Raw genomic sequence first — 21,956 nt, 5'->3', positions numbered from 1 at the left:
TACTTTATTCCCCTCACTATCTATGATGTTGCTTATTATTTTACTTGATTGTACTATTTTTTTTTTTTTTTTTTTACCAGATGAATGTGAAGAACAATACGGGCATAAAAAATATTTGTATATATACAAAGTTGATTAAACACAAAATGAGTTTTACAAATTATTTTATACTTCTACTCTTAAACTCATATTTCTTGCCAAACCAATAACTCAAGATAAAAGTAAAAATATTTACAATGTAGAATTGTATCTATCAATTTAAACTGCAGCTAATTAGAAGTTCACCAATTTTTTTCATTATAAGAAATTTGCTCCCTTCCTAGTCTGCCGCCGGTTTCCCCTTTCAATATTCATATGTTTATATTGTGTGCATCATTAGAGATTTTCAAGTTATCTGGTAAGTGAATAAATCTTGGATTATATTTAGATTGTTCAGATTAGGTATACATATTATAAAACCTATATAAATATACAGGTTTAAATATTATAAAAATTATATAAACATACAGGGTTACATATCATTGAATCCATATAAATATACAGGTATACATATTTTAAAACCTATATAAATATACAGATATATATATTTTAAAACCTATATAAATATACAGGATTACATATCACAAAATCTGTATAAATATACAGGTTAAATACCGCAGCGAAGGTGATTCACTTATTAATCCATTGATCAGCTGGAAATTTCTGGAACAGCCGAAAGGATTGGCGTGAAATTTTCTACACGAGTTTGTCTTATCTTATCTTATCTTATCTTATATAATACAGACGTTACTTCAAAAAAGAAGATGATTACGTCCTACGCGTCATGCATTTAGTCATGCATATTAACCAATGACCTAAATTCTGCCACGTCACTGGTTTTCGTGGCTAGCTCAGGCAACCCATTCCATGCCCCTTTGGTGCATTATACGGCTCGAGAGATGATCTTTACCCCTTTACAACCCTGTCACGTGACTAAAGAGGCCAATCCATGATACACAACTGCTTGTTTGTCTTACCTTCTAGGTTTTGATAGATTCTCAATCTAACCGTGGAGAAAAATTAAATCAAGTATTGAGTTTTCGCTAATTTCTTAAATGCCAACCAAAAGAAAATCCGCTGCCGAGGACAGACGAAAAGAAAATCTAAATCAACCACCTGCGGACAATTACTTTGCTGCCCTGGATGTGGCCAAATATGTAGGTCACAACTGGGGCTGCGCAACCTGTCATTATATATAAGTTATAATGGTTTAATTTAATAATTTACACAGGCGGGGCCCACTGCGACCGCATAGGTGGGCTAAGACCCGCCCTGACAAAGAGTAATAAAGGAGTGTTGATAAGAAGATTGTTGTTGGCCTCCTTCAGTCGTACAACGACTATGATTCAACACTTCCTCATATGGCTGTGGAGCCCTATTTTGGAGAGGCACTCCCGTCCACAACTATCGCAGGTTAAGATGGCTTTCGCTTTGGTGGCAGAGGAGCCGGTCAATTTTTCGCATGGCACGCTTTTCTTCCATAGCTGAGGCCAATGTTTTTTCACTGTCCATAGCTTTCTTGGTCACCATCTCTCTCCAGCTAATGCGGTCTAAGGCTATGTCTTCCCAAATGGTCAGTCTCAATGTTCACTGTTTTGAGGTCCGAAAGGATATAGTTTAACTCTTTCTCTCCGTAATTATTTATCACATTCTGGTGGATCAACGTTGGTATCGTCAGTTAGGAGAGAAAGAGTTAATATTATAGCTTAACTCGTTTGTATCTGGTTGGCAAAGACGAAGCACAATTTAGCGTCCTTGGCCTTAGTGTATCGTGAAAAATATTCAATTCTGAATAAACTTGTTTAAAAAAAAAAGTAAAGGTTCCCCTTTTCAGACCTTGTGATTTGTTCGGCAAATGAAATAACGGTCAGCTGTGTCCGTGGCACGCGGTTAACGAGGGTGTCTTGTGGCCAGCACAATGACCAACCCACGTTACTTTTCCCCAACTAGTGGTAGGTACCCATTAGAGCTGGGCGGACTCAGAGGAGCCTTAAAGATCCTAAAATAAAAAAAAAATCCCAGGATTCAAACCCGTAACCCCTCGGTTTGTAAGCGCTTTACCACTCAGCCACTACTGTATTTAACCAAATTTTCTATTCACACTATCAACTTCCCTTAGTTTAATACCTCTCCAGTCATGCATTCATTCAAACTAACCTATACAAGTAAAATTAGATTATATATGTAAACACATACTTTCGTTCGTCAAACTAAACCATAGAGCTATATAGCTCTAGGACAGGGGTTCTCAACCTTTGAAGCTCGTCGACCCATTTTTACAATCCCCCATTCTGACGCGACCCCCCCCCCCACCACACACACACACAGATACAGCAATAGAAGATAATAAAAATCCATAGTTTCGATGGTCTTAGGCGACCCCTGGCAAATCGTCAATCGACCCCCATGGGGATCGCGATCCACAGGCTGAGAACCCCTGCTATAGGACTTAACCTTTATTCTCTCGTCATCTCCATTAGTAACTCAGTAGAGAGGAGAGTAACCAAACATATAGGCTCTCCAGTCACGGCTCCAAGTCGATTTGTCTGCTCCATCGAAATACATTCATTAGAACATACTTTCATAACATAACAAACAGAGACATATAATTATATTTTCTCTGCAATCTCTGACATCACCTCCGATTCGTCTTACACAACCCGCGGTCCAAATCAAGGGAGACAAATAGTGGGAGTTGATTTAGAATACAACAGAAAATTGGGAGGTAGAAAGTGGATGACGGGCCCTGTTTAAACGCGTATTTCGTCAGAGGTGAAGATCCAAAGACAGCCATCAGGTAGATGCAAGCTTGATATTGCCTTTATAAAAATATTATTAAAAATCCTCATGAGAAAGTGAGATATCGTGAGATCTTTTATGTCAAGACGTTTTATTTAAATCTCAACAAATATTCAAACGGTCAAGTCCACTCTGTATTAAATTTTCAAAATAAGAACAATATAATATATGAATACGCGAGTCAATCACATTAAATAAATTTAGTGCAAATATGTCCGATTATGTCTGAAAATATATACGCTAAAGACTCCAAAATGTCCGCTTGGACTGCAAATATGTCCGCTTGTGACTGCAAATATGTTTTTTGTGACTATAAATACGTCCTCTTATAAATATAAATATGTCCTCTTATTAATATAAATATGTCCTCTTATAAATATAAATATGTCCTCTTATGAATATAAATATGTCCTCTTATGAATATAAATATGTCCTCTTGTTCTTGTGACTGATGAAGCGTAAGAAATTTATTTTGTTATCCAGCAATTTTAATTTAATTGATTTTCAAAATACAACTTTATGACCTCAACATTTGACTAACTTGATATTAGTGCTACATGCATTGCTTTGAGTCCCTTTGGACCTTTTACATTAGTGACGCCATACATGGATGCTCCCTTGAAGAAATACTCATTGGATTATGGGATCTTAACCTTTGAACCTACTTCTGGAAAACGTATATACATGGAGATGAGATGAGGGAAGATGAGATTTCATTATTGTGTTTTTTTTTTTACAATTTATTGCTTTTTTTTTTACTAATAATTTAATTTTGGGAGTTACTAAAAAAAAATAATAAATATAAAAAATATCCATTGCAAATACATATCTATATATAATTTAAAGTCGGAGTTATTTTAATTAAGGCTAATTGTTTGAATGCAAAAACAAAAAGGGAAAGGTGGCGTAGCTTGGGATTTGGGGGCCCAGGGTCGCTTGACATCTTTAGGGGGGCGCCTTGCATGTTGACATTCGACATCATGACCTAATATTTAATGTAAAAACACATTTCGAACACTTATTTGGGGGCCCCCACTCAAGTGGAGGGAATTTTCAATCTATGACCATGTTCCCTCACCCTAGCTACGCCACTGCTTGGGAATACATATAATTAACAAAAAATGATGAAAAGTTGTGTAATTCAAGAAGATGTTTAGAACATTTTTGACTTAAATTTCTCAGGTAAATATGCTCTTCGTCTATAACGACAGTATATAGAACACACTATACCGCGACATTTTGTAAGGGTTTTTACCAATGTTTAAATTAAATAATTATTTTTGCCTTCTTATTAAAAATAAAAAATTCAAGTAAAATTTAAAACAAAAAGATATTTTTTTAAGCATGACCTAGATCTATATGCAACGAATTAGCATCTATTATTTTGAATCAGTCATGTAATTATTTTGTAGCAGATGTAGACTAATGCTATCAATTTGTGCTATTCGAAATATGTAACAAAACTTTCATGCTTATAGCATGATTAGTGCGTTATGGTCCAATTACGCTGATAAAAAATTAATTTCAGAAGTCACAATTCGAGCTTGAGTCTCCGTGATTGTCGCTGGACTTAATAGCTACTCAGCTATCCAAATACTTATAAAAGTAAAAAGTTGTATAGTCTTATGGTTGTTAAAAAAAAAATAGCGACGAAGTTTATTAAATAAACACGGCTTAACCCCCTTTGTCCAGTAGGACATTCTGTCTCTACATAAACAAACAAAAAAATTAGTTCAATAGCTGATTTTTTTTTTTTATTTACTCATGTGTTGTCATTGACAAAGTTTTAACTTGTTCTCTTAACCTACCTACTTTTCTATCTATCTATCTATCTATCTATCTATCTATCTATCTATCTATCTATCTATCTATCTATCTATCTATCTGTCCTGTCTATCTATCTATCTATCTGTCTGTCTGTCTATCTATCTATCTATCTATCTATCTATCTATCTATCAATCTGTCCTGTCTATCTATCTATCTATCTATCTATCAATCTGTCCTGTCTATCTATCTATCTATCTATCTATCTATCTATCTATCTATCTATCAATCTGTCCTGTCTATCTATCTATCTATCTATCAATCTGTCCTGTCTATCTATCTATCTATCTATCTATCTATCTATCTATCTATCTATCTATCTATCTATCTATCTGTCCTGTCTATCTATCTATCTATCTATCTATCTATCTATCTTTCTGTCTTTCTGTCTGTCTGTCTGTATGTCTATCTATCTATCTATCTGTCTGTCTGTCTGTCTATCTATCTCTCTATCTCTATCTATCTACCTATCTATCTATCTATCTATCTATCTATCTATCTATCTATCTATCTATCTATCTGTCCTGTCTATCTATCTATCTATCTATCTATCTATCTATCTATCTATCTATCTATCTATCTATCTATCTATCTATCTATCTATCTATCTATCTTTCTGTCTTTCTGTCTTTCTGTCTGTCTGTCTGTATGTCTATCTATCTATCTATCTGTCTGTCTGTCTGTCTATCTATCTCTCTATCTCTATCTATCTATCTATCTATCTATCTATCTATCTATCTATCTATCTATCTATCTATCTATCTATCTGTCTATCTATCTATCTATCTATCTATCTATCTTTCTGTCCCGTCTGTCTGTCTGTCTGTCTGTCTATAACATGGTTTGTAATGAAGTAACTCTGTAGATAATCAACGCTGTTTACTCTCCACAGATCCCTTAAGAGATGGAGAGGTTGGGTTTTTTCTTCGGTACGGATGAAGTCAAACAGTTCCACTGCTTGAAGGCGGCTGTAGCCGAGGTCTTGGGTACCTCCACCCTGCTAATGATCGGCTGCGGGGCTGTGGCGACGCTAAATCCCCCCGACGGCGCCCCTCTGATGGCGATAGCCTTCTCCTTCGGCCTGGCTCTGACCTTGGCGATCTGGACATTCGGGGACATTAGTGGCGCCCACGTTAACCCTGTGGTGACCGTTAGCTTCCTGGTGACTGGACATATGGGTATCTCTAAAGTAAGTGGATGATGCCTACCATAACCAAATGGCCCATAATATGACTATATGACCCATACAATAACTATATGACCAATACCATAACTATATGACCCATACCATAAATATATAATCCATACAATAAACATATGATCCATACCATAACTATATGAACAATACAATACCTATCTTCTGTTTCCAATTACTATATGGCCCAAACTACAACTATATATCAGGAAAGAGATCGTTTTAAAAAGGTTAAGTGAAGAAAAAGAAATATATGTATTGATGTCCGGTAAAACGCTAAATGCACTGTGGGAGAAAAGAATGTAATAAATGTTAGTTTGTTACTTTAATTATTTTTTCATTTTTAAGTTTAATCAGTAGACGACGACCTATAAAGGGGACTATTTAAGCTAATTACACCACTTCTGTCAATTACAATTTCTTTCCCTTGTTCGAGATACCAAACAAAATAATTTATTAACAATAGTTAATTAACTAATTGGTTAATTTTTAAAACTGATTCTTGTGTTGTCAGGTAAAAGAAATAATTGTGTCAAATTTCAGCTTGTTCCGAGAATGGGTGTGGGAGAAATGAAGTGTACAAACTTTTTACCAGACAGACAGTGAGTTGATATAAGCTTTGTAAAAAAAAAATGTCATTTTTTTAAAGTATGAATTATATAAAAAAAAGTTTGTTTTGGACAAATCATTCTTATAACGTCTAAACGTATTATTATTTACTTACCAGTGTGTCATCTACATCATGTGTCAGCTACTGGGAGGTGTCTTGGGCTCCGGTTTCATCTGGTTGATTGTCCCCGTGGCGTGGCGGGGAAACGGTGGAAGCACTACACTGACCAAAGGTCTGGAAATGTGGCAGGTTGGTCAATTTCTAGTTTAGCCTTTTTTTTTTTTTTAGTTTTTACTCACATATTGAATATAAAACTATTGTCTATTTGATAAGTAAAATGATATGGTGAATTTTGACACTATAATTGTAAAGTTAGACTGTTAAGAACTTTATTATTATTATTATTATTACTATTATGTCAGAAACGAACGAGTAGTCATTCTCTGGCGCTGCCAAGGTCGAGTTTCGTTAAAGAGAAACAAAATTCATCGTAGTCCCTTTATCAGTTTCCGCTGAGGAATTTTCTGGTGATGTGGCAGGTCTGCAGCAGTACCGCCCTCTGACAGGCAACGAGGATGTTCCTAGGAATGTTAAGGGCCTTGCAGGTATCTGTGAGGTCAGTTGTTATTATCCCCTAGGTTGATATAACAATTGAGTATATTGTTATTTTGGACAATTTCCATAGACGCTTAATCTCCAAGCCCAGGTTCCCATATTTTCTTTGTTTTTCTATCTCAGTTTTTTCTTAAATTATGAGACAGTGGTACGGCGATATCGATTATGGTAGCGGTTTTTGCTTTTTTATCAATGAACAGCAGGTCAGGGCGATTGAAATCTACCGTTTTGTCGGTCAGAATAGGCCTATCCCTGTACAGCAGATGTTCAGTAGACTCGAGAACCTCTTGTTGAGAGTATTTATAATAAGGAGGAGTATCCTTACCAATCAAATTGTGTATCAAAGCCAAGTGTTGGTGTATGTTAGAAACGAATGAGTATTCCCTCTCTGGCACTGCCAGGGTCGAGTTTCGCTAAAGAGAAACACAATTCGGTATAATCCCTTTATCAGTATCCACTTTCTGGTGATGAGGCAGGTCTGCAGCAGAACCGCAGAGGACAGGCGTATAATAATAATAATTATTATTATTCAGCATCCTTGGCGTAAAGGGGTTCCACAAAACCGTGTCCACGACCATTAGGGGCCCACAACCAGTGACGTAACAACCATGGCTAGTGTTTTTTTTTTTATTGCATTTTGGCCCATTGCTCGTGCCCAATTGGAGCCTATATGAGCCCTTTGGGAAAACACTTTGCATTTTTGTAAAAGCTGATTTAAAACTAATTTCATTGGAATGTCAATATACAGACTAATTGATTTACGTGTCCCACACTAGATGTATAGGGGAGGCCCAACAACATAATTTGGAACCCGGGCTCACGAGTAACCTGCTAAGTACCTGAAAGTATTGAAAGGACAATGCGAGTCTTAAGACTAAGTTGGCCGAGAAACAAAACAGAATAAATGAAAATTTCGAGCGTAAAAATGATGCCTCAATTGCATTATAATCCGACTGTAATACAAACTAAAATCTTTTTTTTTTTATACTTAAGGGTTTCTTGGTGGAGAGTGTTACAACATTTTTACTGGTGCTGACAGTCTACGCCAGCAGTGACCGACTCAGGACCAACCACAGTGGACTCATAGCCATAAGTATTGGATTCTGTGTCACGGCCAATATTTCATGGAGCGTGAGTCTTTTGTTATCCATGGGCGTAGCCAGGGGGGGGGGGGTTCTTGGGGTTCAAACCCCCCCCCCCGAAATGAAATCCCCCCCCCCCCAAGGGGGGGGGAAATCGGAATTTAGTGACTGATTTTTTGCTTTGATTTTGTTTATTTTAGGTGAGATTTTAATACTAAACCATCACTTGCCCTAGCACAACCAAAGGGGTTTTGAGTTTAAAACCCCCTACCAGGGGGGTTCGAGTTTAAAAACCCCTACCAGGGGGGTTCGAGTTTAAAAACCCCTACCAGGGGGGTTCGAGTTTGAGTTTAAAACCCCCTACCAGGGGTTTTGAGTTTTAAACCCCCTACCTGGGGTTTTTGCAGTTAACTCCCCCTCTTCTATAAAACAAAACAAAAAAAAAATGCAAACGAAAATCCCCTAATTCCAAGAGCAAAGTTAAGAATGATTTTGATTTTAAAATCCCGTCTAAAATTTACGATAAACCCCCTCTTTAATATAAAAAAAGCTAATTACGCACTCAAAATGTTATGAGCGTAGCTAAATGGGTTTTGACTCAGTTTTGAGTTTAAACCCCACTTCAGTGGGGTTTGAAGGTAAAAAATACCTCTTTTTAATAATAAAAAAAAGCAAATTATTCACTAAAAATGTTATGAGTGTAGTCTATGGGGTTTTGAATTTAAACTCCCCTCCAGTGGAGTTTGAAGCTAAAAAGTACCTCTTCAATTTAAATAAAAGAAAATTACTCACTCTAAAATCTAAGAGCGTAGTCAGAGGGATTTTGAATTTAAACCCCCCGCCATCTTCAGTGTAAGAAAAAAAGCAAATTACGCACTCAAAATGCTATGAGCGTTGCCGAAAGGGGTTTTGAGTTTAAACCCCCATCCAGAGGGGTTTGGTGCTAAAAATACATCTTCAATATAAAAAAAAAACAAATTACACACTAAAATTATTTGAGCGTAGCCAAGCCAATTGGGGGTTTTGAGTTTCTTCTACAGATGGCTTTTTTTAAAGTTTAAAACCCCTCCAGATGGTTTTGAGTCTAAGATCCCCCTACAGAGCATTTGAGGTGGAAAACCCCCAACAGAAGATTTTGACGATAAAACTTCTCTTTTCGATATAAAATCTAAAGCAAACTACAGTTACTTAATTCCAAGAGCGTATTCAAGAGAGGTTACTTATTTTTACCAGTGGCAGGGCTCCATTAATAAACTGCAGTGAATAGTCATTTACCGGAATCGAAAAACACTAAATGTAGCTCAACAAAGATGGCTAATACAGATTTCAGGAGTCAGTTATAGAGATCGGATCTAAATCAAGGAAATCCTATGCCGAACTGGGAGTCGACCCCTTAGTAAGATTGTGAGAGAACGACGCATGAGGTTTGCGGGACATATTCTCCGACAAAATGAATTACGCATAAGAAGAGTTGCAATGATATCCTAGTACAACTTGACGCCACTCATTCATGGAGGTCCTCATGGTAGGTGGGAAGAGGCTTCAGACATTACCAGTGACAGATTTTTATGGAAACTGCTTGACGTCAAATACTCCGAACGGCGTGGGAGGGTCTAAGTCAGTAAGAATAGCACATTAGGTTTTCGAAATAAAACTTTTTAATAGCATTAAAATGGACTGTAGATACCTCAGAATATCCATTTTGTTGGCTTTCAATACCAGAAATAGTGCTTGGCGGCGGGGCTTCGCCCCGCGCTGGGGAGCTCCAGGCACTCCCCCAGAACCCCTTGCTAGTAATGGCGGGGAGTCCACAATTTTATGGAAACAGCTTGATGGCAAATGCGCCGAACGACGAGGGAGGGTCTAAGTCAGTAAGAATAACACATTAGGTTTTTGAAATAGAACTTTTTAATAGCAGGAAAATGCACTGTAGATACCTCAGAATATGCATTTTGTTGGTTTTCAATATCAGAAATAGTGCTTGGCGGCGGGCTTCGCCCCGCGCTGGTGGAGCTCCTAGCGCTCCCCCAGACCCCTTTGCTAGTAATGTCGGGGAATCTACAATTTTTTCACTAACTCATGGAAGAACCTATTCTAGGGCACAATAAACGTCTTCCGAAAGAATGAAGGGTCAGAATGTAATAAAGATTATGTACACACACACACATAAATATATATAATTTTTTTCCCGGGGGGGGGGGGGGTCGGGGGGGGGGAAATTCACCCCCCAAAACCCCCCCCGAAAAAAAATCCTGGCTACGTCCATGTTGTTATCTATTGGATATTTGCAATATAGTGTTATGGCTCTTCCGCGGTGTCGAATGTAATCAATGCAATGATCATGAGGTAACATTCAATTAAATCAGGAACACCGGCGAAATGCCAAACAATCAATATAAGTAGACGACGCTAGTATCAAACAATCATAAATACTTTAATACTTAAGAAGGGATCCGTCCAATGTCTTTCAGTAAAGCCGTGTGTGTATTATTTTGTTATTCCTACTGTTCTACACAGAAACGTCTTGTTTGTAGCGTCACTTAGAGCGTTCCTATTTTTTAAACATCAATCACATCACTTGTCGCTAAGTAAAACTTTCCACTTATTCCCGAAACAAATACTAAATTCAAATCATGTCTTAACAATAGTCATCGTCATCATCATCATCATCATCATCATCATCATCATCATCATCATCATCATCTGTCCCTTGACTTTCAACGTAGGGGGTGCAGTGACATGCTGCGTGACCAGATCCCTCCACTTTTCCAGGTCAGCAGCAGTTCTTAGCAGGATATCAAGCCTGTACATTCTTACACCTTGTCCAGCAATCTTTCACCTTGTCCAGCAATCTTTCACCTTGTCCAGCATTATTTCACCTTGTCCAGCGATCTTTCACCTTGTCCAGCATTCTTTCACCTTGTCCAGTGATCTTTCACCTTGTCCAGCATTCTTTCACCTTGTCCAGCGATCTTTCACCTTGTCCAGCAATCTTTCACCTTGTCCAGCATTCTTTCACCTTGTCCAGCGATCTTTCACCTTGTCCAGCAATCTTTTACCTTGACCAGCATTCTTTCCCCTTTTCCAGCAATCTTTCACCTTATCTAGCAATCTTTCACCTTGTCCAGCATTCTTTCACCTTGTCCATCATTATTTCACCTTGTCCAGCAATCTTTCACCTTGTCCATCATTATTTCACCTTGTCTAGCAATCTTTACTTTGGATGACCTTGTCTTCGTGCTCTCTCCACTGTACGTTAAGGAATGACTTTAGACAGTGAGTCATGTCTTACAATAGGACCAAACCAGCTCAGCTTTTGTCTTTTGACGGTATCCACAATGCGATCATCCTGCCAGCCAGAGTGTTGACTTGTAACTAATACAAACTGATTTGTTTCTTTTCCTGGTATCTGACACCCTGCATTTTTCTGTAGCATTAACTCTCAAAGGCTTGAATTCTTCTGTCAGCCTCAATGTTCGGTGTCCATCTTTCACAACCAAACATAATAAAAGGTTTTTCACGTTGCCAAGTTTAATGGGTCTCTCGCAAACAGGTCAGGTAGGTTCATCTGTCACATGACATGGAATATTAATATATTTTTTTTATCCTCTCAAAATGATACATTTTGTCACTATTGACCCGACAGAGTCACATTACAGGCTTTTGTGTCTTGAGTTTAGCTGGTTACAAATACAGTCTAACATAAACTATGTTCTCAATAGTTATAGCTAAAAATGGCAACCATTTTTAATGTAATGGTCTTTACTAACAGTTGCTTAAACTGAACATGAAGATGAATTAATGTTACTTATGTAATTACCGACCTCTCGTAACATTTGCTAGCTAAATAGTGAAAAACTAAAAATTCTCGAATAGGATCTTTTAAATTTTATTTACGGTCCAACAATCATTTATAAACATTTGTAATTTTTCTACACAACGAATCGTTTAAAAAAATATGATTGAGATGATAATAAATCGATGACTGAGCTGATGAATAGAAAACAATTAGTTCAGGATTTGTAAATATGTCTCATGGTGACGATGGTAGCTGGTTAGAGCGCTAGGTTGACTCATGTGTAACAAAATAATGGACGGATTACTCAAATTAATTATAGTACACGATATAAAGAGTACTGTGAATATAACGTTTGGAATAGACGAGGTATTACCATAAGCACAAAGCTAGGAGACTATCAATCTGTCATCCCCCTTACATCAGGGGTTCTCAGCCTGTGGGTCGCGACCCCCTTGGGGGTCGATTGACGATTTGCCAGGGGTCGCCTAAGACCATCGAAAATGTGAATTGTTATTGTCTACTCTTCTATTGCTGTATGTCTGTGTGGGGAAAGGGGGGTCGCGGCAGAGTGGGGAAGTGTAAAAAGTTGTCGGCGAGCATAAAAGGTTAAGAACCGCTGCCTTACATTGCTCTCTGACTCAGAAATGTGGACAGTATATAGAAGACATGGGAATGAACCACTTCCACATGATCTGTCTCAGAAGAGTATTGATATGTTCAATGACAAGACGAAATGTCTGATACTGAAGTCCTTCGAAGAGCAGGTCTGCAAAGCATCCACACAATCCTGATGTAGTTCCAGCTGCGATGGGCAGTCCACATCAGGAAAATGGAAGACCCCCGCATCCCTAAACGACTCCTGTATGGCCAATGAAAGAAAGAGAAGAGCTTACAAGGTGAACAGAGAAAACGCTTCAGGGACACCCTTAAAGCTTCTCTGAAGGCGTTCAGCATTGACCCTGCCACCTGGGAGACAGAAGCACATGATTGAGCATCATGGTGTCGCGTTATGAAAACTGGCGCCACAAATTGCATAGGACAAGAGAACAGCGCTGGCAGAAGAAAAGCGTTAGTGAAAAAAAAAGCGAGGCCAATGACCCTAGACAAACATTCCGGGCTCACATAGGTCTCACCAGCCACACGAGGAGGTACAAAACCCCAGTGCAAAGCCAGCAGACCTCCCCTCCCCCCTTTTCACCATGGGAAGAGATGGCTTATCAATGTTTCGCCATATTTTTTTCCACCTGCTTCACTCAATAAACTTCGTACCTTAGTGTATCTATTATATGTGAGATTTATTTATAATTTATTTAAAGTACTAAAATATTAAAACTCCGTTTTTTTTAACCATTTGATAAAAGTAAAGTCCCCCTTTCAGACTTAGCGATGTAGAAGGCAGATGATGCAAAAGTCATCTGTTTCTGAGGCCAACTGTTGACGAGGTTGCCAGATAAACGACCAACCTTCAAAGGTTCCGAAAAAAAAAATGTCCCAGTCTTTCACAGGGATTCAAATCCGGAACCACGGTTTGGAAGCCAAGCGCTTTATCACTTAACCACCGCGCCTACTGTAATCTAATACATTTTGATAATATTTCTCCTATTTTGAATTGTCATTTGTGTCTTAACAATATTTGTGTGTTTTGTTAACTGTTACGAAGAGCTCACTGTAAATCTATACAATGTAAACAACTTTGTGGCGCTATTGTTACATGTTTCCCATCACAGAGAAGATGCAAAGCATCGATCACCAGAAAAACAACAAGAAAAAAAACATCAAACCAACAAACAGAAAATACCATGGACAGTGAGTCCGTAGAATAAAAACATTTGTATCTCTCTAGAAATCACATCATAATGGGTTAATAAACCTTCAAATGTAAATGTGTCACGTGTGGTTTTAAGTGAAAAAGATTGTAATATACATTTCATTAGCTTTGATTGCAATATTTTACAATATCTACAATAGTTTAACAAAATTACCCCGGCATGCTAAAACTATTATTATTATTATTATTAAAATTATTCTCTGTCATGAGCAGGGCAATTTGACCGGAGGAAGCATGAATCCTGCAAGAACCTTTGGACCAGCCCTCTGGTCAGGAACGTGGAAGGACCACTGGGTCAGTAATTAGTCTTACCTTACCTTTACCTATCCCCTAGTCTGTTGGACCGTTGGGGCACCAAGCATGACTTGTCGACCGTCTTTATCCATTCCTCACTGTCTCTTGCCTTAGTTAGAACCTCCTTCAATGGCAGGCCCGTTCATTCCTTTATGTTGTCCTCCCATCGCTTTTTTTTTTCTGTCTGCCTCTTCTTCTTTTTCCTGGTACTGTTCCTTGAAGGAAGGTCTTTGCGAGCCCCGAAGATCTTGTAATATGGCCATAGATAACGACTAACTAGTAACTAGTCTCAATTTTTTTTCTATCACTTAATGCATTAACTCTTTCTCTCCGTAATTATTTACCACATTCTGGTGGAATCAACGCTGTTATCGTCAGTTAGGAGAGAAAGAGTTAAAGTAATTTAATAATGTCGGCACCGGCTAATCCGACCATCGCTTATTGGGACTGAATGACTAAGTTTTATGGAGTGTGTGCGTCTGTCTTTCCAAGTACCGAAATATTCTTGTAACTTATAAAATGTTCCGTTTTATCTAACTAGCCCGTTCACCAAACTGATCGTTCATTGTCTCATATGAAACGAGGAGTTATAAAATAAAAAATGAAATTGTTTGGACTCTGGTTGAGAATCATTTCCTACTCTGCATGTAACGCCTGTGATAGTAAGGGTATGTGTTTTGAGTGGCTGGTAGTGCAGTGTGTGTGTGTGCCTGTGTATGAAATGACCAGTGGACCTTGAGTGTACATGGTTGAGTGAACAGCAGTGTGTCAGGACTGTGTGTAAAAGGAAATCAGTTTAGAGAACAAGTGGCTGGAGTAAAGAGCATAAATAGAGACTAATAAAATCATTGTGTTTATTGAAGCTCATGTTGTTTTAGTCTATTACATGGTGTCAGATGGACCGACTCCACCCGCCACAACCGCTGGAATTAAATGGCAACGTAGCAGAAAATTGGAAAAGGTTCAAACAATCCTTTCAGATATATTCGATAGCAAGTGGACTGGATACAAAAAGCGGAGAAGTACTGTCTATGACATTATTGCATGGGATCGGCCAAGAAGCAGTGCAAGTCTATAACACTTTCCAATGGACGGATAATGAATGTAATGAATGTGAGATTATCAAGCCCTTCCATACACTTCACTGCATTCTTAATAAGTTTGAGAAGTATGTTGGTTTAGTCTATTACACGCCAGGCATTGTACAGAATGTTGCAATTATCTGTATCTTTATATGCAGACGTTACTTCAAAAAAGATGGTCACTTCCTACGCGTGTCTGTAGATCAATCTAGTCATACATGTTGGTCAATAACTTAAACTCTGCCTAGTCGTTAATTCTTATGACTGATTCAGGCAGCCCGTTCTATGCTTTAATAAAACTTCGCATGTTAACATCTACATTGGCGAAAAACAAACCCTATTTGGGCAGTTGTTTGAGACAAACATCTATAAAAAAAAAGCTAACAAGATCCTCGAAATAAATAATCACCCTTTGTGTCAGGATTTTGTGATTTTACCATCACAAAAGAGATACAAGACACCGATAGCAAAGACAGACACAAACACTCTTTTGTTCCCCTGGCAATCAAATCATTAAGTAAGAACAATCTGGTATAAACTTTGTCACATGTAAATTATGAGTCTGGTGTGAATGTACACTTTGGTTTCTTATAGTTATAATGTTTTTTGTTTGGTGTAATGCACAAATTGTAAGACAAATTTCCATTCGGACAATAAAGATTATTATTATTATTATTACATATATTCCCTTTCTCTAGATATAAAGTGTCATAAAGCTTAGCAAAAGTAAAAAGTGTGAATAGAAATTAAAAATCTATTTTCATTTCCATCTTTGCAGCTGTACTGGACAGCTCCATTTGTTGGCGGTATAACGGCGGCACTGCTGTACAAGAAGTTCTTTTCAGGGAAGGCACCGGAAGTGCAGGAAAAAAAGCCGCCATTGAAGTCTCAGCTCAGGACAGGAAGCGGAAGACGCGGTTTCCTTGACTACACCATTGACATCGAAGGCCCAAAAGAGAGGAGCGTTGAAGGCGTTTGCCCGAATCCAGCACAGGAAGGTTTGATAGATGCCCAGTCGACGAGTGTCCTAGATAGGAGTTATCCAATCACAGAAGCTGGGAGCGTGGTGACCTTTACCTCCCGAGCAGATGGTGGTGATGAGGAAGTGGATACTGTTCGTTATCGGGACGTCAGCAGACGATTGTCGATAGATGAGCTAAGCAAAGTCTAAATGAAAATGTTTCAATGATTCTCAATCTGAGGTGCGCGCATAGCCCTGGGGGTACTCCTGCTTAAGATAGTCTATCATTGACAGAAAGTTTTAATTTCCTAACATTTGATTAATCCATCTCTGTTTTCGCTAAATTTCTCGAGAGATGGGCGAGTCAATGTGTTCTCCGCATATTGTTTTCATTGCCAAAAATCTCGGCACTGATTTATTGGACGTTTATTAAGTTTTGTCATTCGAGAAAAAAAAGGTTTTTAAATTTTCCATTCGCCACTTCTTCCTTTCAAAAATATTTAGGATATTTTGAACTGTCAATTAACAGATTATTATATAATGTCATTTGATATAAGGTTAATTAATTATTTAAATTTAATTTAGACTAATCTGACTTCTTCCGAGACCTCTATTCGTGATACCCTCAAAGGACAGATTATTACCCGCAGTCATGCGTGCACTGCAGGTTGACAATTGAAGAATCATATAATTGCCTGTTTTTTTGTTTGAAAATAAAAAAAAAAATTAAGAGGTTTTTATAAGGCCAGCACAACGGCTTATACTCTGTTAGATTTAATAAAATAGAACTCAGGACATTTGACTCGATGATGAGGCAGCCTACCTCCTAGCTCTCCTTCTTTCTCTTTTAAACTCTTTCTCTCTTTTTCTCTCCTTTTTTTTCTCCCTCTCTCTCTTTTTCTCTTTTTTTCTCTCTCCCTATCTCTTTTTCTCTTTCTTTCTTTTTCTCTTTCTTCATCTCGCTCTCTCTTTGTCTGTCTTTCTTTTCTCTCTCTTTTTTTTTCTCTTTTCTCTCTCCCTATCTCTTTTTCTCTTTATTTCTTTTTCTCTCCCTCTCCCTCTTTCTCTTCATCTCTCTCTCTTTTTGTCTCTCTTTTATTCTCTCTCTCTTTCTCTCCCCCGCTCTCTCTTTCTCTCTCTCTCTCTTTCTGTCTCTTTCTCTCACTTTCTCTCTTTTTCTTTCTCTCTCTCTCTTTTATTCTATCAATATGTCGTCTTCTCTATCTCTATTTGTCTCTAATAAATTCTTCATCAAATCCACATTACTCTGTATCACTTAATTTTAATACTTTGTTTCAATGTAAAATTTGTAACATTAAAAATTTGATAATAAACTTTTTATACCACGTGACCTGTTGCGAATGATTTGTTTTGCGTTGTTGAGTCCATACCTGTTTCTCAGACTGAAACAATTTGCACGCATCATTGTTAAACTTAACCACCACGAGGGAAAAAAGCGTAGTATTTATTCAAACACTTGCAATCAAAACAACTTTAATAATAATAATAATAATAATAATTAATAATTTAATTCATTTAGCGCAATCATAATACAGGCTCAGGCGCTAAGATAAATAAAAAAAAGTTTCCCCCTTTCAGACTTTGTGATCTATGGGGCAGATGATGTTAAGATATCTTATTCTATGGCCAACGGTTGCCAAGGATGTCAGGTGGCCAGCAAAACGACCAATCGCCTTTATTTCCCCAACTTAAGTCAGGTGCCCATTATAATGGGTCGCCCTAGAAATCAAGAAATTCATAACCCCAGTCTTCACCGGGATTCGAACCCAGGACCCCAGGTTCGGCAGCCAAGCGCTTAAACACTCAGAAACCGCGCCCCCCTAATCCGGAGCAATGCTCTACTAAAAGCACATCTATTTAGACCAGTGGTCTCCAAACTTTTTGTCTCATAGACCCCTCGCAATGTTTTTTAAGTTTTCTTAAGACCCTCTGATTAAATATTGCATTTTGTGTAAATTCATTAACTTTTTTGTTGACCATGCCTGGATTCTGTTGCTAGCTAGAATGGTCATCACTTTTTTTTTAAAACCGCGTTCTAAGTGTAGTGATTTGAAGAGTGAAAAAGTAATTGAAAAAACAACAACAACATATTAAGTTGTAGATTGCTATATTTATTAATGAAATTCAAATGAAAACCAAGGAAAATAAATGTTAATATGTATTACACGAAATCCCCTAATAAAATACTATAAGATTGCGACTGGATGCTATGATCCTGATGCTTTAATAATAAAATTCAATGTAGTGCTTTAATTTAGGTTTAAACTTGAAGTCAATTTTTGTTATAGTTGATTGGCAATCGTGCTGAAGTCACTTTCTACTAGATAGGAAAATGAAAGAGCAATTAGAAAAAAACTTCATGGCGATATCCTTTATAAAGCCAGACAAGCTGATCTCTTTTATTGAAATTGTAGGTCACTTTCAGCTGTTTATTACTTAATCCGAGTGACAATACTTGTTATGTTAAATCCTTCTCTTTTATATCATTATCATTGGATTTACTATCCATAGAGATATTATCATATGCAGAATATCCTGAAACCTCATTTGAAAATCAGACTAGAGGATATTTAAATGCTCAACACAAGTCAAAGTATCATCCCCATGACAGTTTGACATTTAAATTCGGAAATAGGGAAGATTCGCCCAGTCCAATGTTTTGATTCAATTTAATTCCATCCTTGCAAGAAATGCTGAGATTATGGTCCTTCTTTTGTTACACTTTGAATATCATTGTGTAGCTGCAAGTTAAACTCATTCAATTTATGAAACAAGTCTGTGCCATAGGCATGTCCGTTTTCCGCTTGGTGAAAAGAGCCCATTTTGTTTAAAATTAGATTAGTTTGTATCCCAGAACTTCAAAACAGTGTCCAAGAGAGAGAGAGAAAAAAAAAAAAAGCTCTAGTCTTATACCTGAGAAAATAATCACGTAGTCAAGACGTTGCTTCAGATTTAATTGCGTTAATAACGAATGTACTGCTCAGACTTTTAACAACTAAATGGATGGATAAGGAAAGAATGTTCCTAATACTCTGGGGAGATTTCATATTCAAAGGCTCCAGCATAGATAGTTTGACAGCGTTTCATAGCACCATTGCATAAAACCTTGTTGCATAGATTGTACAGTATTTGTGCTCTTACAAGGGACTAATGAAGCATTCAAATAATCAACACTGGAATGTGTACATTTTTCTTAGATTCGGTCCTGTTTAATGTTAGTTAACAGAAAGTGAAAATAAGCTGTTTCAGTAAGTTATTAAATTTAAAAATAAAATATTTCATTCCAATAACTTGTTCAAATCATATATGTGCTTATGAGGTATTTCCATTAATGGGAAATCAAAATTAAAGTCAGGACCCTCTTAAATGAAATCCATTATCGTAGACCCCCCTAGAACCGGGGTCGGCAACCTGCGGCTCGCGAGCCACATGCGGCTCTTTGGATGTGAAGCTGCGGCTCTTTAGTTCCATACGCAAATATTATTTATTTTGTCGAAACATTTAAAAAAAATAAATCTGAATCTTTTAACGAAGAATAGGCTCCGATTCTATCTCTCAGCCTTATACCACCCTCACCTCCCATTACACGCATCGTCAGTGTCGTCAGTAGCTCTCAAATGACGCCATGGTCGGATGTTTCTATGTAGGTTTTAATTCGCTTTCGACGCAAGACGAAACAGCATATTCACTACATGCTTTGGCTGTGACGTATAGTTTGTTGTTTCAAGTAAATGAGTTATAAGCGAATGATCTTCTCAAAGCTAGAAGCAATCAACTAGTAATGCTAATCTGGCAAGCTTCGTGGTACCAATAGAAATTGTACAAAAAGGCAAACCATTTTCAGATGGTGAGTATGTCAAAGACTGCTTTCTACGTGCATCTGAAGAACTGTTTCGTGATTTCAAAAAAAACAACAAAAAAACAGAAACCTTGAAAAAAAAAAATCAAAGATATGCCACTACCCGCTAAAACAGTACAAGATAGAATAGCTAAAATATCTTCAAATGTAACATATTTCCAGGTGGAAGATATTCAACTTTCTTCTGCCTTATCAATTGCTAGTCTTGCGGCATAAAAGGCATGGCACAAGTTGCCCATTTTGTCTGGTATATGTCTTCCCAAGGTCCAAAAGAAGATCTTCCAGGATTGCTACTCTCATGACAAACTAGAGGGGAAGATAGAGTGAATGCCGTGCAGAAATACCTTGAAGACAATAAGATCGAGTTAAATAAAATCGTTTAAACAGCAACTGATGGAGCCAGAAGTGTGACAGGAAAAATTAAGGAGCCACAACGATTCTTCGAGCCTAATAAACCACCAAATTCTTACATGTTTCATACACCAAGAAGCGCTTTGTGCCCAAACATTTATGGCAGAAATAGTTGAAGTCATACATTTGATAATCAAGATTGTAAACATCCACTTATCAAAAGCACTCTACCATATTCAGTTTACTGAACTCTTTAACGAGATGGAGACACAGTATTCCTACATCCTTCTTTACAATTAAGTGCGATGGCTTGAAACGTTTTGCTTTGTGCTTGAATTAAATAAATACATTCCTAAATGAAAAAAGCAATGATCACCCTAAATAAGAGAACGATAAATGGTCGCAAAAATTGTACTTTATGGTGAATATAACAGCGAAAGTAAATGAGCTGAATCTAAAACTGCAAGGAAAGTAAAACCCAGCCTATGTTTTGGTAGAAGAATTAGTTTATTTTGAAAAAAAAAATATTATTTTTTTTTTGCAGAAGATATGCACTTACTTCATTTTAAATGTCTAAAGCAGTATCGAGATAAAACCAGTGCAAATATTGACACAAATTACTTCAGCACAGTTATAAAAGAAATCAAAAATGATTTTCTTGACAGATTTGAGTAGTTCAACAAAACTATTCTAGCATTCCTAATAAATCCTCTCAACACAAATCGTAACGTAATCCACATTCAACCATTTGAAATTAATACTGGATCTCTAGAAATTCAATTGGTCGATTTAGAAACTAAAGATTTGTGGAGTTGAAAATTTACAGAGTCAAAAAGCAAGTTGAAAAAGTTGGAGGTCCAGAAATATATGTACATTACGCAACAAATTATTATTATAGTTTTTATATAGCGCTACTTTCATGCTTATAGCATGCTCAGAGCGCTTTTGGTCCAATCTCTTTTGTGGACCAGTGTGGGGGGGGGGGGGTATCTAGGAGTTGGTTTTCCGTGCTGCCTTTAGGCGCTCAGTAAACACAACTCTGCCCGAGTCGGGTGTCGAACCTCGAGCCCCCTTCTAGGTAGCCAAGCCAAGTTCAAGCGCATCACCTCTCGACCACGCTTCCCACAAATGTGACAACTTTAAAAGAAATGTCTCGAGTTGAGGCACTTAGCTTATATTTGACGCATGGAATAGTCTTCCAGAATGCTACAGTGAGGTGAAGTTGGCATTTTAGATACTGACTATCTTCGGATCGACATATAGTGCGAGCAAGTGTTATATTCATATATAAATAAAAGTACAGTAAGAAGTCAACTAACAAATGAAAATTTAGAGTCGTGTTTGAAACTAAAAACAAGTTATGAGCCAAATGTATCCAGACTTTCTTGTGCTAATACTAGAAGATATTACGTCATTGTTTGTTGTTTATGTTTTATGCGAAAGCAAAGAATCGGACGGAAATAAAAGTTAGTTGATCAAGACAGTCTCGTTATTATCATTATTAATTAGTAACGTCTACAGTAATTTATTATTAATCTGTGACTACAGAACATGGTGTCAGATTTGGTTTCAGATCTTGTGTCAGATCTGGTGTTA

At 37.4% G+C, this 21,956-nt stretch overlaps 1 protein-coding gene across 1 annotated transcript; it reads left to right on the top strand.

The window, feature by feature from the left end:
• Positions 1-5,567: 5,567 nt before the first annotated feature.
• On the top strand, positions 5,568-16,339 carry LOC106077127 (aquaporin AQPcic-like). The gene is made up of 5 exons (XM_056035786.1): positions 5,568-5,852; positions 6,586-6,717; positions 8,077-8,214; positions 14,006-14,086; positions 15,947-16,339. The coding sequence occupies exons 1-5, from the start codon at positions 5,568-5,570 to the stop codon at positions 16,337-16,339; spliced, it is 1,029 nt and encodes a 342-aa protein (XP_055891761.1).
• The last annotated feature ends 5,617 nt before the right edge of the window (positions 16,340-21,956 follow it).

Source organism: Biomphalaria glabrata, chromosome 7 (genome assembly GCF_947242115.1).
Source record: "Biomphalaria glabrata chromosome 7, xgBioGlab47.1, whole genome shotgun sequence".
Lineage (NCBI taxonomy): Eukaryota > Metazoa > Mollusca > Gastropoda > Planorbidae > Biomphalaria > Biomphalaria glabrata.
This window is presented reverse-complemented; position numbering and strand designations above follow the sequence as displayed.